This window comes from Pelophylax lessonae (assembly GCF_965119305.1).
Source record: "Pelophylax lessonae genome assembly, chromosome: 1".
NCBI classification, from domain to species: domain Eukaryota; kingdom Metazoa; phylum Chordata; class Amphibia; order Anura; family Ranidae; genus Pelophylax; species Pelophylax lessonae.
This window is the reverse complement of record NC_138768.1, coordinates 4282550-4310537: the sequence shown is the minus strand read 5'-3', so window position 1 is coordinate 4310537 and position 27988 is coordinate 4282550. Positions and strand designations below refer to the sequence as shown.

Here is a 27988-nt window from a genome sequence, read left to right as displayed (position 1 = left end):
CCACTTCAAAACAGACAATAGGACAAGACTGCCAATGACAGTCTGTCCATCTCCTACGTTGAAGTACATGGAATACACATCTACGTATTCCTATGATTATTTAGGAGTCACATTATTTTATCATTCCTAGTGTAATCCTCACCTGAGCTCTTGCAGGGTACAGTCGGGATGTTGGAGTCCCTGACATAGAAGGGTCACATCGGAATCCTGCAGACAGTGGGAAACTATGAGCAGCTTTTTTAGAGATCTGTGTGTAACAATTAGAGAACGGAGCCCCTCACACGATAATGAGTATTTCTCATAACAAGTGAACCTTTACAGAGACAACAAACCAAATAAGGGGTAATTATTATTTTATTATTATTATTATTATTATAAAGGGTTTATTTAGCTCTAACAGTTTGCACAGCACTATACAACATGGGGGGCATACAGTACAGTTACAATAAAGGAGGAATCAGAGGGCCCTGCTCATTGGAGCTTACAATCTAGAAGGGAGGGTCAAGGGATACAAAAAAATAATAGATGTGGGGGATGGGCTGATGGAGAAAATGGAAGTACAGTTGTTAGGTAGGGGCAGGATAGGCTTCTCTGAAGAGATGGGTTTTCAGGGATCACCTAAAAGTAGACAGAGTAGGAGATAGTCGGACAGATTGGGTTAAGGAATTCCAGAGGATGGGAGAGGCTCGGGAGAATTCCTGGAGGCGAGCATGGGAGGAGGTGACGAGGGAGCAGGAGGTCTTGGGAAGAACGAAGAGATTTGGTTGGTATTTTGAGACAAGGTTAGTGATAAAGCTGGGGGCAGAGCTGTGGATAACTTTGTAAGTTATTGTTAGTATTTCTAATTTACTTTGTTGGGCGAGTGGAAGCCAGTGGAGGGATTAGCAGAGAGGGGTGGAGGACACTGAATGGAGGCCAGTGGAGAGATTGGCAGAGAGGGGTGGAGGACACTAAATGGAGGCCAGTGGAGGGATTGGTGGAGAGGGGTGCCGGACACTGAATGGAGCCCAGTGGAGGGATTGGCAGAGAGGGGTGGAGGACACTGAATAGAGGCCAGTGAAGGGATTGGCAGAGAGGGTTGGAGGACATTGAATGGAGGCCAGTGGAGGGATTGGCAGGGAGGGGTGGGGGACACTTAGTAGAGGCCAGTGGAGGGATTGGCAGAGAGGGGTGGAAGACACTGAAAATAGGCCAGTGAAGGGATTGGCAAAGAGGGGTAGCAGACACAGAATGGAAGCCAGTGGAGGGATTGGCAGGGAGGGGTGGGGGACAGTGAATAGAGGCCAGTGGATGAATTGGCAGAGATGGGTGGAGGACACTGAATGGAGGCCAGTGGAGGGATTGGCAGAGAGGGTTGGAGGACACTGAATGGAGGCAAGTGGAGGGATTGGCAGAGAGGGGTGGGGGGACACTGAATGGAGGCGAGTGTAGAGATTGGCAGAGAGGGGTAGGGGACACTGAATGGAGGCAAGTGTAGAGATTGGCAGAGAGGGGTAGGGGACACTGATTGGAGGTCAATGGAGAGATTGGCAGAGAGGAGTAGGGGACACTGATTGGAATCCAGTGTAGAGATTGGCAGAGAGGGGTGGAGAACACTGAATGGAGGCCAGTGTAGAGATTGGCAGAGAGGGGTGGAGGACACTGATTGGAGGTCAATGGAGAGATTGGCAGAGAGGGGTGGAGGACACTGAATGGAGGTCAATGGAGAGATTGGCAGAGAGGAGTAGGGGACACTGATTGGAAGCCAGTGTAGAGATTGGCAGAGAGGGGTGGAAAACACTGAATGGAGGCCAGTGTAGACATTGGCAGAGAGGGGTGGAGGACACTGAGCGGTTTATAAGTTGGATGAGCCTGGTAGTAGCATTCCTGATGATCTGAAGGGGGGATAACTTATGTAAAGTTAAGCCAATGAGGAGGAAGTTGCAGTAATCGAGGCGAGAGATGACCAGGGAGTGAATCGGGAGTTTTGTGGTGTCATTGATTGGAAAGGGACGTATGTTGGAGATGTTGCAAAGGTTGAGGTGGCAAGCTTTGGACAGTGATTGAATGTGGGGCCTAAAGGAGAGTTTGGAGTCCAGGATAACACCTGGCACCCTGGCATGCGGGGACGGGTGGATGGTTGTGCCATTGCTCTTGACAGAGAAGTCAGGGGAAGAGGCACATGGGGGAGGAAATATTATGAGCTCGGTTTTGGACAAGTTGGGTGTGAGGAAGTGATGTGACATCCAGGCTGATTTGTCTGTTAGTAAGTTGGTGATGGGTGAGGAGACTGAAGGAGTGAGCTGAGGGGTGGAGAGATAGATTTAGGTGTTGTCAGCGTAGAAATGATATTAAAAGCCATGGGAGGCAATCAGCTGACCCAGGAGGAGGTGTGGATTGAAAAGGTTCCCCAAGGTTAAAGAACAGAACCTTGGGGGACCCCGACAGAGAAAGGAAGAGGAGAGGAGGAAGTAGAATTGCAAGTGACACTGAAGGTGCGGTTGGATAGGTAGCATGAGAGCCAATAAAGAGCACAGTCATGGAGATCAAAGGAGTAACGTTTTTGGAAGATGGTGGTCAACTGTATCAAAGACAAAGCTGTGAAGCCATAATAGGGTAGTGGCGGCTGGTGCTCAAAATTTTTGTGGGGGAGGCGCAAACAGAAAAAGACGAATAGGCATTGCTTTGCCGCAAAAAACGCGGCAAAAAATGGCATGACTTTGAGGTCACAAAAGTGTGAAAGGGGCCTTCAGTAATCAAAGTATAGTGTGCCCCCTTCAATGCAGAGTGACCACAGCGTGCCCCCATTCAATGCAGAGTTACCACAGCGTGCCCCCATTCAATGCAGAGTTACCACAGCGTGCCGCCATTCAATGCAGAGTTACCACAGCGTGCCCCCCTTCAATGCAGAGTGACCACAGCATGCCCCCATTCAATGCAGAGTTACCACAGCGTGCCCCCATTCAATGCAGAGTTACCACAGCGTGCCCCCATTCAATGCAGAGTTATCACAGCATGCCCCCCATCAATGCAGTGACCAGCGTGCCCCCCATCATTGCAGTGACCAGCGTGCCCCCCATCAATGCAGTGACCAGCGTGCCCCCCATCAATGCAGTGACCAGCATGCCCCCCATCAATGCAGTGACCAGCGTGCCCCCCCGTCAATGCAGAGACTTACCTGCAGCGGCAGCTTCTCCTCAGTCCCCCGGCGTCACCTCGAGTCCTCCCGCCTCCTCCTCGTCCAATGGCATGCGTTCGCCTTTCGGACAATCAGGAAGCGGGTCTTTTGCTATTGTCACACAATGGGTGGGCTCAGGGCGCACTGCTCTGCGCCTCGGGTCCACCCTCTTCTGAAGCCTATTAGAGCCTCTGGCTCTAATCAGGTGATAAAAAAAAAAACCCATTGAACTCCATGCGCCCGCCGCCCCGCATGTAGATTAGGGGGCCGGACGCATTGATAGGGGGGGGCCCCCAACGCAGCGTCCGCCACTGCAATCGGGGTCTACTCTGGAGGTGAGCATATATTGTTCACGGGAGGTGTAAGCATGAGTAGAACTGATAATCAGTTTTAGAAGATATTGGTGCATAGAGATATTGGGACACGTGGATAATTTGGGGGAAGACCTCACCATTTTGGACATTATGTTTTAGACTTTATTATTAGTTCATAGTCTGGGAGGGTGGATTGTGCGGCATGCTTTGCTGCGTTACAATTTTCATTTACCTTTTGAATGGAATTAGTAAAGGAAATTCAATCCATCTTCACCAAACTGGTGTCTGTGCATGTATACACTATATTACCAAAAGTATTGGGACGCCTGACTTTACACGCACATGAACGTTACGGAAAGGTGGGTACATCGTTTCTCATTTTCTAGGGCCTCTGTTTATAAAATATGATTTGTTTAGTCATTTTCTAGAAGAAGAAAATGCTGTTTTTTACATACACTATATTACCAAAAGTATTGGGACGCCTGCCCTTACAAACACACAAACTTTAATGGCATCCCAGTCTTAGTCCGTAGGGTTTAATATCAGGGGCTGACTGCCCAGGAGGTAAGTACAAATCAGAGGCCCATGGTGCAGGGAATCGGCCCTCCCACTCCCCCTCTTCCTGCCATCCTCCTGACCCCCATTCCAGGCTGAAGCTCTGCTCCAGGTACTCTCTGCTCACCGGCCGAATCCAGGTTCCCGACCTGGCCAGCAGGGGGCAGTTTGGGGGCGCTGGGACAGTTAAGTGGGGTTATCTAGGGGCTAGGGGAAGAGAGTCTCATGTGGGGCATGGAACTGGCCTCTGTTCAGACACAATTTACACCATAGTAATAAAGGAAAAATAACCGCGCTAAAGGTGATAGGCAAAACAAAAGCCGCAACTTCAAGTGTGACCACACCCTTAAATTAAATATCTGTAAAAAAAAAAAGTCGCGCTAAGTGAAAAATTTAACTAATTAAATGTCCAAAAAAGTGTCCAAATGAATGTCCAATTAATCCCAATATAAACAGTGAATTAAATGAAGGAATAGTGTCAATGATGTGTGTGAAAAAAGAGGATAGATCAATCCGCAACCAACATTAGTACTGCTTACCAGAAATAAATGGGATAATGGCAAATATTGATAGAGAAAGCCAAAGCCAGGAGGAATAGAGATATTCTTTACCAAAGAGGGAGATAACCACCAGATGTAATCCACCACTGATAGGTCAGTCCCTTACCAGACTGAATGCATAACACTCATGTGTAAATGGATAAACCTCCACCCCAGCAGTCCGGTGTACCAGCACCTCCAAGCCTCTTACCAGATAAAACTTTAAGTAAATAATGATGTCCTAGATGGATGGACAATGGAATCCCCACAGGAACACAGAAAAGATAAACCAGACTCCAACTTGATTGAATCAGGAAGGCAGGTAGTATATCGCCACAGATGCTCAATAATGATTGGCCCCAAATGAACAAAACATAAAAGCCACCATAGTGTAAAAGCGTAACTAAAATTTATTTTTAAAAAAGTAGTAAACTCATATGTACACAGATAAAAAAGTCGCTTGTAATAGCCGCCGGCCGGACGGCTTTGCACATCCGCACTCGTCGGACGCTAACCGCGTCCCCGCCCTCTACTTAAACACCATTCAGCCGGATATCCGGTACTGAACGAAGCGTGTTCCACCATTGCATGTAGGGGAATAGATCGATCACATGCAGGAACATCTCTCAATTTAAAAAAACAGCAATATCAAACTCATAGCATTATCATGAAAAATGCCGGAATAATAATCCATGAATAAAACTACAAGTATTGAGAAATCTAATTCACATAAATGGTATGGCTCCATCTTGTGGCCAAAAAGCAAAGTATATAGAGATAAATTATATCTGCTAGTTAGACCATATATTAAATGAATAGATAGATATATAAAAAAACAGCCAATATATTACATTAATAGAATTATTAGATTAATAAAGTAAATTGGATTAATAAGCAAAAAATAAATAATATATAATATGGCCATACTGGATGGCCTATTGACAGACCCTGTACTATACTAAACAATTTAAATTTAGACCAGATCCGTTAAACCAAAATAATTAACTTATTAGTCAATCAGTAAAAATATGCCAACCATTATTCAGACACAATGGACGTAATTGAGCAAACAACGTTATGGTTCACATCAATCAAAGGACCAAAAAAAAAAAAAACACAAACCATTGGTTGCATGAATAAATATATTCATGCATTATCAATGAATGCGTTTAGTTCCACATCAACATTAAGACCAAATGGCACATAAGTTTTAGCCCGGTAAATCCATGCCATCTTTATTAATCTTTATTAATCTAATAATTCTATTAATGTAATATATTGGCTGTTTTTTGATATATATATATCTATTTAATATATGGTCTAACTAGCAGATATAATTTATCTCTATATACTTTGCTTTTTGGCCACAAGATGGAGCCATACCATTTATGTGAATTCGATTTCTCAATACTTGTAGTTTTATTCATGGATTATTATTCCGGCATTTTTCATGATAATGCTATGAGTTTGATATCGATGTTTTTTAAATGGAGAGTTGTTCCTGCGTGTGATCGATCTATTCCCCTACATGCAATGGCAGAACACGCTTCGTTCAGTACCGGATATCCGGCTGAATGGTGTTTAACCACTCCAATACCGGGCACTTTCACCCCCTTCTTGCCCAGGCCAATTTTCCCCTTTTAGCACTGTTGCATTTTGAATTACAATTGCGCGGTCATGCAACACTGTACCTACACCAAATTTATGTCATTTTCCCCCCACAAATAGAGCTTTCTTTTGGTGGTATTTGATCACCTCTGGGTTTTTTCCTTTTTGCTAAATAAATAAAAAAAGACCGAAAAGTTTGAAAAAAAAAAACAAAATTTTTTTGTTTATGTTATACAATTTTGTAAATAAATACGTTTTTTCCTTCACTGATGAGCACTGATGAGACTGCACTGACAGATACTGATGAGGAGGCACTGATGGGGTGGCACTGATGGTGTGGCACTGATAGGCGGCACTGATAGGCACTGATATGTGGCACTGATAGGTAGCACTGATATGCAGCATTGGTGGGCACTGATAGGCGGCACTGCTGGGCACTGATAGGCGGCATTGGTGGGCACTGAGGGGCACTGATAGGCAGCACTGATCGGCACTGACGGCCGGCACTGATGGGCACTAATGGGCACTGATAGGCGGCACTGGTGGGCAATAATGGGCACTGGCGGGTGACACTGATAGATGACAATGATGGGCACTGGTGGGCAGCACTGATAGGGAGGGCACTGGTGGGCAGCACTGATGGGGAGAGCAATGGGGGGCTCCCTGAGCCCTGATTGCCATCCCTGGTGGCCATAGTGGGCATCCCTGGGGTCATGGGCTGGCATCCCTGGTGGTTCTAGTGGCACCCCCCCCTGAGGGTCTGCACTGGTAATCAATGATCTGATTACCAGTGCCGACCCCCCCCCATCCCCCCATCAGGGGAGCCGCCGATCGGCGCTCCTTTACTCATGCCTGTCAGGCACGTACTGAGGAAAGCCGATCAACGGCTCTTCCTGTTTACTATGTGACCAGCCGTGATTGGACACGGCTGGTCACATGGTAAAGAGCCTATGTCAGTAGGCTCTTTACCGAGATCGGAGATGCAGGGAGTCAGACTGACACCTCGCATCACCGATGTTAATGGGGGGGGCGCACAGAGCGTATTAACCTGTCACCGTCATATGACGTCCGGTCAGGATAATACAACCCCAATCCCGACGTCAAACGCCTATAGGGCGAGCTGGATGTGGTTAAGTAGAGGGCGTCAGGACGCCATCCGCACCTTTGAAAACTTCATCTATGACGAAACGACGTTAGGTCACGGCGTGCTGACGTCATTTCCGGTTAGCGTCCGACGAGTACGGATGTGCAAAGCCGTCCGGCCGGCGGCTATTACAAGCGACTTTTTCATCTGTGTACATGTGAGTTTACTACTTTTTTAAAAATAAATTTTAGTTACGTTTTTGCACTATAGCGGCTTTTATGTTTTGTTCATTTGGGGCCAATCATTATTTAGCATCTGTGGCGATATACTACCTGCCTTCCTGATTCAATCAAGTTGGAGTCTGGTTTATCTTTTCTGTGTTCCTGTGGGGATTCCATTGTCCATCCATCTAGGACATCATTAAGTTGGCTTGAGAAAGCCAACTTACTGAAATCCTATTTAAACTTATTATTATTCTTCTTCTTCTTATTATTATTATTATTATTATTTTTCTGGCTGCAAAATTTTTGGACACTAACTCCTCCTAGACCGTTCAAGCTACAAACTCGGCACAGACCTTCATACTGTTCTGACTCGGTGTGCTATATCTTTTCAGACTGGTTTGAGTTACGGTTTTCTTAAAAATTAATATTAAAAATCATAAAAATGCCCATAGACTTTCATTGACAGGATGTTCAGATGACCCAAGCTCCAAATCCCATTAGACTCAATCAACATGCTAGTAACTTTGATAATCATGCTAGCGACATGGCTATTCACTTGCTAATTATGCTAGCGACATGCTAGCAACATGCTAATCATGCTAGAAACATGCTAGTCACATGCTAATCATGCTAGCAACATGTGAGCCGCATGATAATCATGTTAGAAACATGCTAGAGCAGTGATGGCGAACCTTGGCACCCCAGATGTTTTGGAACTACATTAGTACATGATGCTCATGTACTCTGCAGTGTAGCTGAGCATCATGGGAAATGTAGTTCCAAAACATCTGGGGTGCCAAGGTTCCCCATCACTGTGCTAGAGAAATGCTAGTAACTTGCTAATCATGCTATCGACATGGCTAGTCACTTGCTAATTATGCTAAGTACATGCTAGTCACTTGCTAATCATACTAATGATGGTAGTCACTTGCTTGTAATGCTAGCAATATGTTTTAAACTTCTTAAACTTTTTAAACTTTTCACATTTTCAAACTTTTCAAACTTTCTAAACTTTTCAAACTTTCTAAACTTTTTAAACTTTCTGGTCAGGCTTTCTCAAGCCAACTTAAAGTTTGTCTCGACAAACTTTTTTTTCTAGTTATTTACTTAAAGTTTTATCTGGTAAGAGGCTTGGAGGTGCTGGTACACCGGACTTCTGGGGTGGATGAGTGTTATGCATTCAGTCTGGTAAGGGACTGACCTATCAGTGGTGGATTACATCTGGTGGTCATCTCCCTCTTTGGTAAAGAATATCTCTATTCCTCCTGGCTTTGGCTTTCTCTATCAATGTTTGCCATTCTCACATTTATTTCTGGTAAGCAGTACTAATGTTGGTGGCGGAATATTCTATCCTCTTTTTTCACACACATCATTTCAGTTTAACCCTTCGCTGGTGATATACAGTTATTTCTACATCATCATTTGTTTGTGGGATTTTACGCTATGGCGTTTTCCTGTTTTTTTTCCATGATTTCATACATCCAAATCCCTGGAAGTCCATCAAAGGATATCTACTAACAACACCAAGATTGCTGATTTGGATCCTGGGCCTTTGATATTATTTGCTCTGGTAAGCATATTACCTAAAGGGAATCTGGATTGACACTATTCCTTCATTTAATTCACTGTTTATATTGGGATTAATTGGACATTCATTTGGACACTTTTTTGGACATTTAATTAGTTCCATTTTTTACTGAGCGCGACTTTTTTTACAATTTACGCCATCCATGCTGGGGGGGGGGGCCTGCGCTCTGTCCTTGTCTTCATCCCGCACTCAGTAGGTTAGCGGTGGGGACTTTTAAGTTCTCTTCACCAGGAATCCTTTAGGCATGTCTCTGGCAGAACCTTTTCACGGGGCATCAGAGCAGTCCGGGGGGCAATTGCCACCCTGCCCCAGTCCTCCCAAGTTCAATATTAAGTTGGCCCACCCTTTGCAGCTATAACAGCTTCAACTCTTCTGGGAAGGCTGTCCACAAGGTTTAGGAGTGTCTATGGGAATGTTTCACCATTCTTCCAGAAGAGCATTTGTGAGGTCAGGCACTGATGTTGGAGAGAAGGTCTGGCTCGCAGTCTCCGCTCTAATTCATCCCAAAGGTGTTCTATCGGGTTGAGGTCAGGACTCTGTGCAGGCCAGTCAAGTTCCTGCACCCCAAACTGGCTCATCCATGTCTCTATGGACCTTGCTTTGTGCACTGGTCCAAATTATTTGGTGGAGGGGGGATTATGGTGTGGGGTTATTTTTCAGGGGTTGGGCTTGGCCCCTTAGTTCCAGTGAAGGGAACTCTTAAGGCGTCAGCATACCGAGACATTTTGGACAATTTCATGCTTCCAACTTTGTGGGAGGAGTTTGGGGATGGCCTCTTCCTGTTCCAACATGACTGCACACCAGTGCACAAAGTAAGATCCATAAAGACATGGATGAGTGAGTTTGGGATGGAGGAACTTGACTGGCCTGCACAGAGTCCTGACCTCAACCTGATAGAATAACTTTGGGATGAAATAGATCGTTCAACTTCAGTGCCAGACCTTGCAAATGCGCTTATGGAAGAATGGTCAAACATTCCCAGAAGAGTTGAAGCTGTTATAGCTGCAAAGAGCGGAGCCAACTCAATATTGAACCCTACGGACTAAGACTGGGATGCCATTAAAGTTCATGTGTGTGTAAAGGCCGGCGTCCCAATACTTTTGGTAATATAGTGTATATATGCACATACACATGCACTATATGTAATATACACTCACTGGCCACTTTATTGGATACACCTGTTCAATTGCTTGTTCAATCAGCCAATCACATGGCAGCAACTCAATGCATTCAGGCATCTAGAGGTGGTGAAGACATCTTGATAAAATTCAAACCAAGCATCAGAATGGGGAAGAAACTGGATTTAAGTGACTTTGAACGTGGCATGGTTGTTGGTGGCAGATGGGCTGGTCTGAGTATTTCTGGGATTCTCACACACAACCATCTCTCGGGATTACAGAGAATGGTGGGAAAAAGAGAAAATATCCAGTGAGTGGCAGTTGTGTTGAGGACTATGCCTTGTTGAGGTCAGAGGTCAGAGGAGAATGGGCAGACTGGTTCCAGATGATAGAAAGGCAACAGTAATTCAAATAACCACTGATTACAACCAAGGTATGCAGAATACTATCTCTGAACGCACAACACATCCAATCTTGAAGTAGATGGGCTACAGCAGCAGAAGACCTCACCAGGTGCCACTCCTGTCAGCTAAAAACAGGAAACTGAGGCTACAATTCGCACAGGCTCACCAAAATTGGACAATAGAAGATTGTAAAAACATTGCCTGGTCTGATGAGTCTTGATTTCAGCTGCAACATTCAGATGGTAGGGTCAGAACTTGGTGTAAACAACATGAAATCATGGATTCATCCTGCCTTGTATCAATGGTTCAGGCTGGTGGTGGTGTAATGGTATGGGGGATATTTTCTTGGCACACTTTGGACCCCTTAGTACCAACTGAGCATGGTTTAAATGCCACGGCCTACCTGAGTAATGTTGGTGACCATGTCCATCCCTTTATGACTACAGTGTCCCCATCTTCTGATGGCTCCTTCCAGCAGGATAATGCCAAGCTCAGATCATCTCACCACTGGTTTCTTCAACATGACAATGAGGTCACTGTCCTCCAATGGCCTCCACACTCACCACATCTCATCCAATAGAGCACCTTTGGTATGTGGTGGAACGAGAGATTGGCATCATGGATGGACAGTCAGCAAATCTGCAGCAACTACATGATGCTATCATGTCACTATGGAGCAAAATCTCTGAGGAAGGTTTCAAATACCTTGAAGAATTAAGGCAAAAGGGGGTCCAACCAGCTGCTGGTAAGGTGTACCTAATAGAGTGGCCAGTCAGTGTATACAGCATCAAGTATGTATACAGATTATATGTGTGACAGAATCCGGACACCACCGACCTAAGCTCTGGAACACGGGATCCGTGATTCTGGCTATACTTACCCCGAGAACTCGACAGTACAAGTTTTGGAGTGAAACCAGAATGAACTGTTTATTGAACCACCTTTAGACTTTTATATACACTTTGAGAATAGAACATGAGCCATTACACAGATCCACCCCCCCACATCACACAATGGTTTCTATACGATCCCCAATACACATTACTCAGTGTAATTAAATCCCCTAGCAGACACAGGTGAGCTCATTAGCACACTTAACAATAGGTGAATGGAAAAGCTGTCTCAGACCCTATTTTAGACAAAAGCACTTCAATGATTAGCAGACATAGTGTCTCTCCTAGTTCCTGGATGCCGAAATTAGGAACTGCACTTCCTGTGCCTGACAGTGTAAAGAAATAAGATAGATCTCCATATTTCCTGAGAGATATGGTTAATGCATATTATTGTCCCATTTGAAGTAGTCCAAACCATATTCTCAGTGTTCACCACCCTCTTGGTCACCCTGCATCGATAACAGACGCAGGGTGACTTAAACATAAGAGAGCCCCATAAGGCTGGGCATGGTGCCCCCTAACCTCTCTAAATGAATTTGGGGTCCACTTCCCCCATGCCCAAGGTGATTCCTGTCACAATATGTATTATGTACTTCCAACTATACAAATACTCCAAAAGTTACAACTGAGTCACATCTGAGTAGGTAAGTGAAATGCAGGTCTCCCATTATTGCTATGAAGGCCTTGGGCTTAAGTTAATCAATCGATTTAATTAAATGAAATACTTACTGAAGCACTGAGCATGTTTGCAGGAATGGAGATAATATCTGGAAGTCCTCCAGTCCCATCTTCCAGCACATAAATGATATTTTGTGAGTTTCTTTTCTGGTTTTCAAGCAGTAGGCCAGCTGCCGAATACAGTTTATTTTTCCCAACAGCCGAAATGTCAAACTCCTGGTGCGAGACATCAGCGTCCTAACAAAGTCCTCGTCCTGCATCTCGTACAAGCTGCAGATGAGCTCATTATAGAAGCATACGCCATCACGGGCGAGCCAGCTCATCATGGCAGGCGTAGCTCGGAAATCAATGTCACATCCTGTGATCTTGGAAAGTTCCTTCCCCTGGTTATTGTCCGTGAGTCCGTACAGAAACTGGACCAGTAATGATAAATGGGGTTTATTAATACACATTTCAGTCATAGATTGCCCAAAATACTTTTCAGGTTGGGAAAGAAAATTGGCTCCAGGGGTCCCCTTCCCATTGGACGGTTCCTCTCCCAGCACATAATGCAAAGCGGCAAGGAACTCCTGGACAGTGAGATGGATGAAGCTGTAGCAGGTGCTTATTTCAATGTCCTGATGAATAATGCTCTCATTCAGAAATACTGACTCCATCTCTGTCATGGAGAGTCCGTGTCTTCTCAGATCTGACTCCTCGAAGAGAATTTTCTTAATGAAAACTCCTTCATTGGCTAAAGCGCACACCTTCCTTAGACACGTCACCACCGGCTTCTTCCTGCTGTGATATTTTATTAAACCCTTCAGGTAGAGGATGTAGATAGAGGTGGTTGTTCTACATTGGAATAGGTCCAAGTCCTTTTTTATTTCTTGTTCCATCACTGTGCACACAATCCAGCATGTGATGGGGACGGCACACATGGTAAATACGATGTCATTCTCTTTAATTATTCCAAGAACCTTCTCTGCAACATCTTTATCTTTAAAGAATTTATAGACGTATTTTTCCCGCTCCTTTCCCGTGAATCCTAAAGCTTCTACATAGCGTGGATCTTCAAGAAGTTCATCCAACTTCTCTAAAACAAATGATCTTGTGGTGATAATCAGAGAAGCTTCACACAGGACTTGTTTTTTCAGTAAACTTCTCAGAATGACTTTTAGTTGAGCTTCCTGAAAAGGGTCTTCATAAAGCTCTGCCTGATCCTCCAAAGACCATCTGAGCTCATCCAGACCATCAATGATGAAGAGCAGGTTTTCAGAATCACCCAAAACTGCCTTCATGACTTCCTCTTCATATGGCAGTCTACAGATTCTGGATAGGAGTCTAGCCAGGCTTATGCAGCCAGTTACGTTGTTGAGTTCCCTACAGCTCAGATAAAACAGCAAACAAAACTTGTCTTGGTAGAGTTTCCCGGAGGCCCAGTCCAGCATGATCTTCTGGCAGGTCATCGTTTTTCCAATGCCAGCCGGTCCTTCTAGAACCACAGTCTTGGGAGTAATGCCTTCTTTATCAGGATTAAACAAAGCCTGAGCTGTGGTTGGGGAGTTTTCACCGGAGGTTCTGTCATTCAGTAGCTGAAGATGTCTTCTACCCAAATATTGTATTTCATGTTCTCTCTCTTGTTTATGTTGATTGTCTTTTATCAGTAGGATTTGTGTATATATTTTGTCCAGACTAACGTACTCCCCTCTACAAGAGTTGTACGCCTTGAAGCGTTGGTATCTCTGCCTTGTAGACATCATGTATTTCATTCTTGAGTCTATGATTAGAAATATACAACAGGTTACATAGTTACATAGTTAGTCAGGTTGAAAAAAGACACAAGTCCATCTAGCTCAACCAATATACTATATAAAAAAAAAACAGATTCTAAAGTTGATATGTGTGGAGGGCAACATTGGTGCCTAACCTCCTTGTCAGGCGCAATACTATGTGGTCATCAACCCAAAAAATTGTAATCCAAGGAGTAGACAAAAGCCAATGGGCGTTCTAGGATGACCAGACAGTATCTAATGAAATATCACAATTTGATATAAAAAAAAAATCAAAACATAATGGGGGTTATTTACTAAAGCTGGGAAGTGCATTATCATGTGCAGCTGTGCATAGAAACCAATCAGCTTCCAGGTTTTATTACCAAAGCTTAAGTGAACAAGCTGAAGTTAGAAGCTGATTGACTACCATGCACAGTTGCAGATTCTGAGTGCTCCAGTTTTAGTAAATCTCCCCCAATGTTTTATTATTACAAAATTGCTTTAAAAATGTCACGGATGGGGGTGGGTTGGGGGAGGTTTGGGTTTGCTCCCTCCCACCTGCCCCCTATCCATCCATTAGCAGCAATGTGCTCCCAGTGTGGAGACACTCAAATTAAAAGTGTTAGGACTGCAGGTAAAACAGGGTGCCATGTAGTGGCCTTGCAGCTTACACATGCATTTGCAAATGCGTGTCAACTAAACCCCTGTTCTTTATTTATATCATGAGACAGGTCTACTTGGTTGGTGGCAGACTGGAGGGTGAGTACATCAGACTGGGGGGTGAGTACATCAGACTGGGGGCTGACTGGTTTCCATGCACCTCTCTTAATCCTTCTCAATTCATTTTTCATTATTACAAAATTGCAAATGCGTGTCAACTAAACCCCTGTTCTTTGTATCATGAGACAGGTCTACTTGGTTGGTGGCAGACTGGAGAGTGAGTACATCAGACTGGGGGCTGGATGACTTCCATGCACCTCTCTTAATCCTTTTCAATTTGTTTTTTTCTGATACAGGGATGGAGACGCTGAGCATTACCTGCTGGTGTCTCACCTAAAGTCCCACATAGCCCACATTGTTTATGTAACCAGGGATGGAGGCGCCTTGCCTACAGGCTGGTGCTTCATTTAAAGTCCCACCGTGCGATTTTCGTGCGTTTTTTGGTGGATGCAGCCTGATTTGACCCCAGTTTTTTCATACATAGGGATGGAGACCATAGCATGACCTGCTTGTCTCATGTAAAGTCCCAAATATTTTATGAAATTAGGGATGGAGGCACTGTGCTATACAGGCCAATTGCCTCATATAAATTCCCAATCTGTGTTTTACACTGCATCCACCAAGGGGTTAGAGGTGTATGCTTCTCAGCTGGTCATTTTCAGTTTGTACCATCACAAGAACATCGCTATTAGAGTTTTGAGATACTAGACCAGTCATTGATGGGGGTGTGTTGGGGGAGGTTTGGGTTGCTCCCTCCCACCTGCCCCCTATCCATCCATTAGCAGCAATGTGCTCCCAGTGTGGAGACACTCAAATTAAAAGTGTTAGGACTGCAGGTAAAACAGGGTGCCGTGTAGTGGTCTTGCAGCTTACACATGCGTTTGCAAATGTGTGTCAACTAAACCCCTGTTCTTTGTATCATGAGACAGGTCTACTTGGTTGGTGGCAGACTGGAGGGTGAGTACATCAGACTGGAGGGTGAGTACATCAGACTGGGGGGTGAGTACATCAGACTGGGGGGTGAGTATATCAGACTGGGGGCTGGCTGGTTTCCATGCACCTCTCTTAATCCTTTTCAATTTGTTTTTTCTGATACAGGGATGGAGACGCTGGGCATTACCTGCTGGTGTCTCACCTAAAGTCCCACATAGCCCACATTGTTTATGTAACCAGGGATGGAGGCACCTTGCCTACAGGCTGGTGCTTCATTTAAAGTCCCACCGTGTGATTTTCGTGCGTTTTTTGGTGGATGCAGCCTGATTTGACCCCAGTTTTTTCATACATAGGGATGGAGACCATAGCATGACCTGCTTGTCTCATGTAAAGTCCCAAATATTTTATGAAATTAGGGATGGAGGCACTGTGCTATACAGGCCAATAGCCTCATATAAAGTCCCAATCTGTGTTTTACACTGCATCCGCCAAGGGGTTGGAGGTGTATGCTTCTCAGCTGGTCATTTTCAGTTTGTACCATCACAAGAACATCGCTATTAGAGTTTTGAGATACTAGACCAGTCATTGATGGGGGTGGGTTGGGGGAGGTTTGGGTTGCTCCCTCCCACCTGCCTCCTATCCATCCATTAGCAGCCATGTGCTCCCAGTGTGGAGACACTCAAATTAAAAGTGTTAGGACTGCAGTTAAAACAGGGTGCCATGTAGTGGCCCTGCAGCTTACACATGCGTTTGCAAATGCGTGTCAACTAAACCCCTGTTCTTTATTCATATCATGAGACAGGTCTACTTGGTTGGTGGCAGACTGGAGGGTGAGTACATCAGACTGGAGGGTGAGTACATCAGACTGGAGGGTGAGTACATAAGACTGGGGGCTGGCTGGCTTCCATGCACCTCTCTTAATCCTTCTCAATTCATTTTTCATTATTACAAAATTGCTTTAAAAATGGACAGACTACACATAATGTCCCAAAATATATGTGTAGCACTACTCCCTTGGGAGGTGCTTTGAAGCGGATCCCCCTGGGTTACCCATAGCAATGACTTGTAAATTCCTATCACTTTAAGTGCTTGGCTCAGTCAGTAAAGAATCCAGGGGATTTGTTTTTTTTCTTGTTTTTATTTTAGAACTTGGGATGGGAGAAGGGATGAGTGGGATACTGCAACTTTATGAACTATGCACAACTGGAGGACTTCTAACTAAGTTGAGTGTGGGGAAATGTCTTCCCTTCTTCCTTGTTCTAGTGGGCGGAGGCCTGTGAGTCCAGCGCGAAATCTCGCGCATGCCCAGTACTATGCGATCGGCATAGTACTGGTTTCCATAGGAACGGCAATGTTGAGGAAGTTGACGCTGTTGTGACAGAATGCTATACCCGCTCAGACCCTCGTCATTTCCGCCCCGGTGCGCATGCGCACAAGGCATTCTGGAGGTCCGATGAACAGCTGACTGAGAAGAGGCGGGGCTGAGGTGTCATCGAGTTCTTACAGGGGGCGGGGCAGGGAGGATTAGTAGACCTGAGAGGAGGCGGTACACATGAGAGGAGGCGGTACGGATACTAATACTAATATTCATTATTTTATTATTATTATTTTATTATTTAGTATACAGTACCGAAGGAACTACTTTTAATACATTTATTACACGGCTGCAAGTCTCCTAATCCTCCCTGCCCCGCCCCCTGTAAGAACTCGATGATATTTGCATCCGTACCGCCTCCTCTCAGGTGTACCGCCTCCTCTCAGGTCTACTAATCCTCCCCGCCCCGCCCCCTGTAAGAACTCGATGACGCCTCAGCCCCGCCTCTTCTCAGTTAGCTGTTCATCGGACCTCCAGAATGCCTTGTGCGCATGCGCACGGGGCGGAAGTGACGAGGGTCTGAGCGGGTATAGCATTCTGTCACAACAGCGTCAACTTCCTCAACATTGCCGTTCCTATGGAAACCAGTACTATGCCGATCGCATAGTACTGGGCATGCGCGAGATTTCGCGCTGGACTCACAGGCCTCCGCCCACTAGAACAAGGAAGAAGGGAAGACATTTCCCCACAACGGACTCGGCGATCCAGAACAAAGATGGCGTCGCTCGTCATACATTTTATAAAGTAAGATTTTATACGTGCAAACTGATTATTTCATTGTAAGAATGTATAGAGGTCTAAGGGTCACTGTTTGGGGGACATTAAAAAAAAAATGATTCTGTGCCTGGAACTCCGCTTTAATAATGATTTGAAAATTTTGACGAAGCTTCTCGCTTTGCGTCTTCATCCTATACTACCCTCTATTACGATTCAGACCAGATGGGTTTTATGCCCCTTAGGGCCATAGATGTTAATATCCGTAGGTTGTATACGAATATTCATGCCCCCCATGTCAACGCCGGCTCTCGGGTAGTTGCCTCTCTTGACATAGAAAAGGCATTTGACACGGTCGAATGGCCCTTCTTGTGGGAAACGCTAAGCAGGATGGGCTTTCCATTGATTTTCATTGACTGGCTCAAGGTTATATATTCCAGCCCTGTTTCCTCTCTCAGGCTGGGGGGAGGCTTGTCCGCCCCCTTTGCCTTGTATAGGGGAACGCGGCAGGGCTACCCTCTCTCTCCAGCATGGTTTGCCATAACGATTGGGCCATTAGCGAAAGCCCTGCGCACCTCTCAACACATTAGGGGTCTAAAAATTGGTTGGCTGGAGGAGGGGGTAGCCCTGTATACCGATGACATGTTGCTATTTCTTAATGATGCCGGCCCTTCGTTGCGGGGTGCCCTTCAGGTACTTAATTCCTTTTCCAAGTATACTGGTCTCTAAGGGAATTGGTCCAAATTGTTGTTGTTCCCTATTGATCAAGAGGCTAAACTTACAGCATTTTCTGATAATCCTTTACAATGGGTGGATACTTTTAAGTATCTTGGGGTGATAATTTCTCTTCAGGCCTCGGACTTTATCTCTTTGAACCTGACCCGGGTTCTACAGATGGTGAGGCAGACATTGAAGGCATGGGAGAATCTTCCCTCATCCCTTTTGGGCCGCATCAATTTAATCAAGATGAAAATAATCCCCAAATTCACTTATTTTTTTAGGCACTCCCCACAGCAGATACCCAAATCCTTTTTTGTAAAACTGAACCAAATATTTCCGTCCTTTCTTTGGGGTCCCTCGTCAGCACGTTATAAATTGAGCACCTTGATGCGTCCGTGCACTCAAGGCGGATTTGCCTTTCCTGATTGCCATAAATACGTTCTGGCTACTCAGTTGGTGACAGTGGCATGGTGGTTGAACCCTGATTTGCTTAATCCTTCCACTTTTCTAGAAGCGGCCGTGGTTCAATCCCTGGAGGCACTTAAATATCTTGTCTTCAGAGGCCCCTAGGCCTGTGGTGTATTTAGGTTTTGTGCTGCCCTAGGCCTGACTAAACTTGTGCACCCCCTAATTTACATATGACCCTCCCCTTCCTGTAAAGGCCACGCCCTTTACTGTTTACGACCCGCCCTATCATCTGTGAACCACAGACCACAAGTCTATCAGTGCCCATCAGCGTAGCCTCATCATTTCCCACACACTCAGCCTCATCAGTGCCCATCTGCGCAGCCTTATCAGTGCCGCCTCATTACTGCCCATCAGTGCAGCCTCATCACTGACCGCTTTATGGGGTGCCAGACCGATTTGCCTCCTGGACTCTGCCCTCTGGCCCAATTCACCAGATAAGACTGGCACTATATTAAAAGTGTAGCGCATGCCGGCGGAGACCCTTTTCGTGCGGGAACCGGGAGGAGGCCGTTTTTTTTTGTGCAGGGTGCATTTTTTTTGCTGCCCCCCTGCAAAGTGCCGCCCTAGGCCTGGGCCTTGTTGGCCTAGGCCAAGATACAGCACTGCCCTAGGCCCCATATGACTTAACCCCTTCCATGCAAACGACTCTCCGGGCCTGGAGGGCTGGGCTGGCCTATGAAATTTATCCTAAATCAGCATTATCCCTGAATGCCCCTCTATGGCTTAACCCTACTCTTCTTCATTTTTATACGATCCTGGAACCTTATGCATCGACTAAATATGATCTAAAAACAGTTCCTCAAATAGTGTCGCAACAATCATTAGTCCCTTTTTCCTATCTTAATTCCACTTATAACATTCCAACATATTATTTATTTTAATATTTACAAGTCTCCCATGCCTTCAAAGCTCAGTTTTCACACTCTCCAGATCACATTGCGCAATCTACCCTGGAGGGGGCGCTCCGCTTGGAGTGCGGGGCTAAGCCCTCCTCCCGTCTCTGTTGCCATCTGATCTCTGTGTTCCTGCCCCCTCTAGCAGGACTTCGATCTCGGTGGCAACAGGACATTCCGTAACTTGATGACGAGAATTGAGACGCTATCTGGGGTTTCCCCTTTAAGATCTTGGTCTCCTTGCGAGACCGCCTCGTTCAATTTAAAATAGTTCATAGGGCTTATTTTACCCCTTACATTCTCCATAAAATAAATTCTTCCCATTCTTCTGACTGTTGGAGATGTGGGGCCACCCCTGGAGATTTCTCCCATGTTTTTTGGTCTTGTCCAAAAAATAGTCTGTTTCTGGAGTGAGGGTCTAGATTTAATTAATTTAGTCACGTCTCTTTCCATTGGACCTACAATGGAGGCCTGTATATTGGGCATGGTGGAACCATTGGCACCGACTGGAATGGAGCGCACTTTGATTGGCCTTCTTCTTTTCTATTACGATGCAGTGGAAACGACCCTCTCCGCCCTCCCTTTCTTTCTGGAAACAGCTTGTGAATAAAAATTTACCACTTTATAAAGACACAAACACTCGCGGGGATGTCCGAAGAAATATGATAAAGTATGGTATAGGTGGCTAGCAGAACTGTTGACAGCTTCCGATATGTCCTCGGATGCTTGAGCTCATGGATTTTTTTTTTTTTTGTTTTTTTTTGTTTTTTTCGCTCGTCTGTACTTGACCGAGTAATGTATGTATCATATAATTGTAGGTCCTTTCTTGGCTTTGCTGCACTGTGACATATTGCCCATGCATGTCTTTTTGTTTGTTTGTTGAAGTATTGTTTTGTATTGTAGTTATGTTTTCTATCAATAAAAGAAGAAAAAAGATTTTTTTAAAAAAAAACACGTCGACATTCTTACTTCAGAGAGGCCCGTAGTTAAAAAAAAAAGAAGAGCATTGAAGGAGGACCGGCATGACAGGGGTTAAAGGGTGTAGGGAACTGTGAGTTTTAGGTCACTATTAGATAGATAGGCAGGGGGAATCAAATTACAAGAAATAAGTCATTGGGTACAGGTTTGGGAAGGGGTAGAACTGCGGGGGTTGGTGAGGCTGAGTGGGCGGTAGGGTCTCCAGTTGGAAGAGGGATCGGCAGGGGAAAACTTCCCTCCTGCCCCCCGCCCTGGTATTTTATTTCTGATTGGCAAATTGTTATTTTTGGGTTCGGGTGTAAGGGTCAATTTTGTCAAGCAGCTGGCGGGGTACAAGGTCCTTGTAGGTTACTGTGGGCACCAAAAAAGGTACTTGGTAGGGACCCGTCTTGTTGTGCTGAGGTACGGCTGGTTGTCTCCGAGTCGCTGGTATTGCGGCTGGAGGCCTGTTAAGTAGGTTGCAGGTATTTTTCTTGTGAGTAATGCCCACTAGGACCTTGAGGCTCCAGTTACACTGTATTTACCTGATATTTAAGTTATGGTCTTTGTTTATGTGTTATTTATTACCTTGGTTAATAAAAGGCTGCTTTGGCCATTAACCTGGTTGTCAGTGTGATTCTTGAAGGGGTTGGAGGGTATGGCAGAGGTCAAAGTGGAAGGACAGTACCCTAGTCATGACCAATGCCGTTGTGATTTTATGCATGTATATTGTGACCTTATGTGTAGTCTGTCCATTTTTAAAGCATCCATTTTTATGTAGCACTGCCTCCGTAAGGACTGCCAGAATCACACTTTTCGGGTCCCCCTGAGTCACCAGCATACAGTTCTTTTGAATACAAGTTCTTTATTTTTCCTTCCTTGGCTCGTTTCAATAATCAGTCCAGGGCTAGTTGGTTGTTTTGTGTTTATTTAAATTAGGGATAGGAGAAGGGAATAGTGGGATACTCCAAATGAACAATGCACAATTGGTTGAGGACTCTTTCTATCTTTAGGTACAGCCAGGCTGTTGATTCGCCCTGCCCCTATAGGTGAAGTTGGGAATTAAGTCTCTTTCCTAAGATGACTTGGTGAGATTGTAATTATCTTCAGGATACTCTCTCTCTAGCATCCTCTTTATATCAACCGTCGACACCTGTCCACGGACTATCCTACACGTGGGGTGGCCCCCCTCAGGTCAGACCCCCCCCCCCGACACGAGTCCCTGTACTCATGATACTGTGGTCCCAGGGTCTCCAGTGTCTCCCCCTCAGTCAGCTCTCCTGGACCCCTGGGTTCAGCTCCTCTCAGCCGTTCCTTCGGTCCTCAGGACGACCTCCTGCAACCGCATGCCACTGCTACAGAGGAGGAGGCAGCCATCCCCCTCCCTCCAGGACTCTGCTCTCCAGCCAAAGACCCTGCAGCACATGTGCTCCTAGCTTTTATACAGTATCCCAGAATGCACTGAGGTGACCCGTCCTCTGCCAATCACCAGGACTGTATCAAAGCCTATGCATCCATTCGTCAGGTTTCCTCCCGCTGTCCAACATGCCTCCCTATTGGACCAGCGTGTAACTCTCTCTAGACACAATGAATCACATATAAAGCACAATGAGCAGACCTTACTAACTCTGGTAGGCAGAGAACAATATAGATTTACCTGTAGCCCCTCTGGTAAGCAGACAAGGCTCAAAGCAATATTCTCTCACTAGCTCCTACCTAGGAGGGGCTACATTTAAATTCTGTAATAATAAAAGTTTTTTTATAATCAAATTGTGATATTTCATTAGATACTGTCTGGTCATTCTTGAACCCCATATTGTCTTTTGTCTACTCTTAGGATATAAAAAAAATTCACACAAACATGTCTACTGAAATATCTCATATTTACTCATTTTTGGGTGGAGGAATGTGTTGGACTCACCCTTGAAAGGGCCTGCTTTTTCCCCAAGTGCTTGACTGCTGAGAAGCAAAGGCTTAACATAGAAACATAGAAACATAGAATGTGTCAGCAGATAAGAACCATTTGGCCCATCTAGTCTGCCCAATATATCTGAATCCTATGAATAGTCCCTGGCCCTATCTTATATGAAGGATAGCCTTATGCCTATCCCATGCATGCTTAAACTCCTTCACTGTATTTGCAGCTACCACTTCTGCAGGAAGGTTATTCCATGCATCCACTACTCTCTCAGTAAAGTAATACTTCCTCATATTACTTTTAAACCTTTGCCCCTCTAATTTAAAACTGTGTCCTCTTGTGGTAGTTTTTCTTCTTTTAAATATGCTCTCCTCCTTTACCGAGTTGATTCCCTTTATGTATTTAAAAGTTTCTATCATATCCCCTCTGTCTCTTCTTTCTTCCAAGCTATACATGTTAAGGTCCTTTATCCTTTCCTGGTAAGTTTTTTCCTGCAATCCATGTACTAGTTTAGTAGCTCTTCTCTGAACTCTCTCTAGAGTATCTATATCCTTCTGGAGATATGGCCTCCAGTACTGCGCACAATACTCCAAGTGAGGTCTCACCAGTGTTCTGTACAGCGGCATAAGCTTATTTATGACCAACTAATAAACCAATACCAATACCAATACCCCCCCCCCCCCCCAAAGACACAGAAGCTGATTAAGTTGGAAATAGGGCAAGGCCACACCTTTATTGAACGTTGCCAAAGGTAACAACTTTCCAAATGTACCAAACAGCAATGCCAGTCAGGGTTATAGTGTGAGCACCCATAGAAAATAAACTCACATAGTCTAAGAGGCCTGTCCTTACCATCAGTGCCAGACAGACATTAGACTGATCCCTCAATTTAAGTTGAGGACATGGCCCATAAAGCAACATCAATTGCTGGCAAGGTCAAAACCGCCAATAAAGCTGTGACAAAACATCACAACGGGTGGGAGGGTGGGCGACTCTTATGACAGATGAATCTCCTCAGAGACGTTGGATGTGCCCCAGTGTAGTCTTTTCCTAGAGTTCAGACTCCACCCAGTCACCTCTGGTCTTTGTAGCCAATCCTAAGGGAGCTACTTAACTTCTCTTTTAGGTTCACACCCACAGTGATGCCATGCTTCCAGCAGTCAAGACTCCCTTTCCCTAAATGAGGTTCAAGGGGCCTTCATTTCCCAAACTAGTATATCAACAGCCAGGCACACAGTATCAATCACTCTTCTGGCTCAAAGAACAGTCTAGGGTTATCCTTTTTTAATGCTTTACTATAAGTTGAACTTGGACAGGGTGCAGGTAAGCTGTGGGATACTCCAGTAGCAGAATATAGAAACACATGAATCTCCTCATTGAGGAGTATTCATCAAGAACCACGGAGTTGGACAAACATATAGCCTCTACATGTGAAAAATTGAAAAAATATAAAAGCCATACTACCTTTCCTCATCGGGAAGCTAAATTAAAACAACAATTAGACACCTTCAACAAAAACACCCTTGTTAAGAAACAAAAAATTCTTAACAAGGATAAAAACACCTATTTACAAGACAAGGCTTTCCATTGGACAAACAACAAACCTAACATTCGACCACCTAATAAGGACATCAATGCTCCAGCACCTCAATATACAACTAGATTACCACCTTCCGTTAAGAATCATAAAACACCAATGGAACGCATTAAACGACCCCATGCGTTTGGTCTAGATCCAGTACCCAAAAAGTCTAATACCCAACCTCAACACAAAGAGGGATTATCCCTCTTTCCTACACCCTCAATACCTGCACTGTCCAATATTCCCCCTACACAACAAGCACCATCCTCCACCAATTTGTCTAATTTACCCACACATCATTCTTCTATCACTCATCTAGATGACCAAACTTTTTTAGATGTGGTTCACCAACGAGCCTCACAACCCACACTCACACTCCCATCACCCCTTCCCCCCACCTAACCCCCTCCACTATCACTCCTCATTCCCACACCAATGTGGTACAAGACAATGCGGACTTTTCTATTATCAACTTATCCAATTACAAATTATCTGAATCTGAATTATCCATATTACAAAAAGGTTTGAATTTCTGCCCCACTAATAATATCAACAAATTTGATTTTATTAAAGATCTTCATTTGTTTGCTCGCAAACTGAATTTCAAATACATGTACCACAAAGACAATAAAAGACCATGTGAACAGGATCCTATCTTAGATACGCTAATTACCCTCCTCGAAGAAAACAAGGATCTTATAGATCGTGTGGACCTTCCCTCTTTACTCGCTGGTATCCCTCCTGAACCTAGAGAACAAAAGATGGCAGGCACTGATTTTCGCAAAAAATCTGATGCCTACCCTCCCATTCAGAATGCGAATATCAACGCATTCTTAAAAATAGTGTCGAAGGAAGTTGAAAAACTAAATACACGCCCCTTATCCCAACCTAACATTTCTCAAGCACAAAGAGAGGCGATTAACAACTTGGCAACTAACAAATTCATTACCATCAAGCAGGCTGACAAAGGTGGGAACATTGTGATAATGGACAACATCCAATATATCAAAATGTGTACAAACATTTTAAACAATACCCATTGGTATAGGCGTATCACACCAGATATAATTACCAAGTACAACTTGGAATTTTATCAGTTGGTGGATACTGCCTACCTTAACAATGTTTTTTCTAAAGATATTTGGAATTTTATCCGCACCAAATTCCCTGTCACCCCCACATTCTATGGCCTCCCAAAGGTGCACAAAAGTACTACTGATCCTCCCGGAAGACCGATCATTTCGGGATGCGGATCTATTACAGACAACGCAAGTAAGTTAGTTGATGCGTATCTTCAACCTCTTGTTCATAAGCTACCTTCCTTTACAAAGGACACCATTCATTTCATCAATAAAATTAAGGACCTTTGGGTCCCCCCTACTGCGTATTTAGTCACTATCGATGTAGAGGCTCTCTACAGCTCAATCCCCCATTCCAGGGGTATTGCAGCTGTGAAGCACATCATATCTGGCCAAAGTCCATTAAATGCCTTTGGAGAGTTTATGTTAGACTTGTTGTTGCACATCCTCACGCATAACGTGTTTACTTTTAATGGTTCCCACTACCTCCAGGTGCAGGGGGTAGCGATGGGCACTTGTTGTGCCCCATCTTATGCCAACCTGTACCTGGGGGAGTGGGAACATTTTCTTATGGACGATGACACAATGTCGATGTACACTGGTCACATCCTTTTTTGGACCAGGTACATCGACGACGTGTTCCTCATCTGGGACGGTCCCACAGAGTCCCTTCAAGCCTTCTTGGTTCACATGAACAAGAATGACTTTAATCTTTCATTTACGATGAATATGGACTCTGATCAGATCACCTTCCTTGATGTCGAGATTGCACGTAGCGAAAATGGAACTTTACAAAGTAACCTCTACCGTAAACCCACCGCAGGTAACACCATATTGCATGGATCAAGCTTCCACCCCATCCCTCTACTTAGATCTATTCCCACTAGTCAGTATCTGAGGCTCAGACGAAACTGTTCAGACCTCAAACTGTTTCAAGTGGCTGCTGACGCACTCCAAAACCGTCTGCTACGTAGGGGTTATTCTAAGAAATCGCTAAAACGAGCGTATCAACGAGCTTTAAACAGTGATAGACATGAACTATTAGCTCCAAAAACACCAGCTAGTCTTAGAAAGGAGGACACAATAAGGATTATAACTCCCTATAACCAACAACATCAAAAAATTAGGCGCATTGTATCCAAACACTGGCACCTATTGACCTCAGATCCTATTTTGGGCCAATATGTGTCAGATTCACCCAATTTCACCTACAAAAGGGCTCCAGCATTGAGAGACAAAGTAGTTTGCAGTGAGTTTCGCGACACCGATATGTCCACCTGTTGCAAATATAGAGGGACATATATGTGTGGCAATTGCAAATATTGTGGCTACATGTTCACACAAAGATTCCCTATATTGCCCAATGGAATTGTCCACCGCCCTAGGCATTTTGCAAATTGCCGCACGATGGGCGTGGTTTATCTCCTACTTTGTTCTTGCCAATGTTTTTACATTGGCAAGACCAAACAGGAATTTTGGCAACGCGCCTATCGCCATCTTTTAAGCATGAGGAAAGCAGACCCTGAGTTACCTCTGGGTAGGCATGTGGCTACAACACACGCCGGCAAAATGCCTAAAGTGAAGTTCTTGATCCTTGATCGAGTCCATCCTGCCCCTAGAGGAGGGGACTGGAACAAGTCCCTCCTCCAACTTGAATTAAGGTGGATCTATTCGCTCAGGGCCACTGAGCCCCCAGGGCTTAATGGATCCTTATCGTTCAAGCCCTTCCTTGAGGGTTTTAACTCTGGAGGGAAGGAGATTTAATTCTCCTCCCCAACCAGACTGCTATCAGTTTATTCACCCTTAACACAATGGGGATTTATATACCATTATATTGTATATCGGTGTCTATATGCCTATATGGTTCTTCTGTCCTGCTTCCAACCATATTATATATTGTATAACATGCAATCCTTTAAAGTATAAAGATTATATGTTTGATATTGTCATGTGTTAAAAATATACATATATATTTTCTGATGATTGTTTCATTATCTTATGTTGTTCCTTATTATTGACATACGTTGTATGTATATTTTCCTGTTGCTGATGACCCTGTCATTTTTTGTTCTCCTGTGTCTGTAATTGTTTACATCTGTGGGTTGTGCCCTTGCTGACAAGTATATGCAATAATTATTATTTATACCCTTGATTGATACAATCATAGCACACTTTCCTGCATTATAGCCAATCTGGCAATATTTTGTTATTGTTAAACCTCTTTCAGCATCTTGTTTTGGTTCCGGGTTGTGCCCCTCCTCCACTGGGCGTCCCGGCACGGGGAGACATACAACGCGCTATGTGCGTGGTAGTTTGGTCCTTTTCTTCTTTCTTCTGTCACCTTGTGGTTCAGCCTGGACCAATTAGGAGCCGCAGTGTATTTACACGTCCGGCCCTGATCCCCGTGTCGGTGGAGCGCAGATGCCAGCGTTCCGGGAAGCCCTTCCCCTTTGAAGCCAGCTGACATACGTCTCTCACTAATTGGCCAGCACTCTTATAGTGTACCTCTCGCAACACACAGCCAGCGCATTTGTTTGCTGGCTGTGGTGCAGAGAGGACGCCGTTCACCTTACCATCATTTATCATCCAGGTACTGATCTTCCTTTTACAATGGACCCGTTTATCATGTAGCATTCTCAAACGTCCTTTTGGCTTTATACTTAGTCGCTATATTCTATATCGGCCTTATACGCCCCTTTAATGTTGGGCCACT

At 44.7% G+C, this 27988-nt stretch overlaps 2 protein-coding genes across 2 annotated transcripts in view; one reads left to right on the top strand and one right to left on the bottom strand.

Annotated features, from left to right (window-relative positions):
- LOC309551015 (uncharacterized protein) overlaps window positions 1-27988 on the top strand; it is a gene marked incomplete at both ends in the record, with an annotated part of 209781 nt that overhangs the window by 38987 nt on the left and 142806 nt on the right. Inside the window, 2 exon segments of the mRNA XM_082251433.1 lie at window positions 24719-25468; window positions 25940-26098. Of these exon segments, the coding sequence (XP_082107559.1) occupies window positions 24719-25468; window positions 25940-26098 (909 nt within the window).
- The window catches only part of LOC309559461 (NACHT, LRR and PYD domains-containing protein 3-like), a 44716-nt gene that overhangs the window by 10205 nt on the left and 6523 nt on the right, over window positions 1-27988 (bottom strand). Inside the window, exons 3-4 of the mRNA XM_082262733.1 lie at window positions 12214-13921; window positions 143-313 (exon numbers count right to left, since the gene is read on the bottom strand). Coding sequence (XP_082118859.1) covers window positions 143-313; window positions 12214-13921 — 1879 coding nt within the window. The remainder of the gene's footprint in view (window positions 1-142; window positions 314-12213; window positions 13922-27988) is intronic.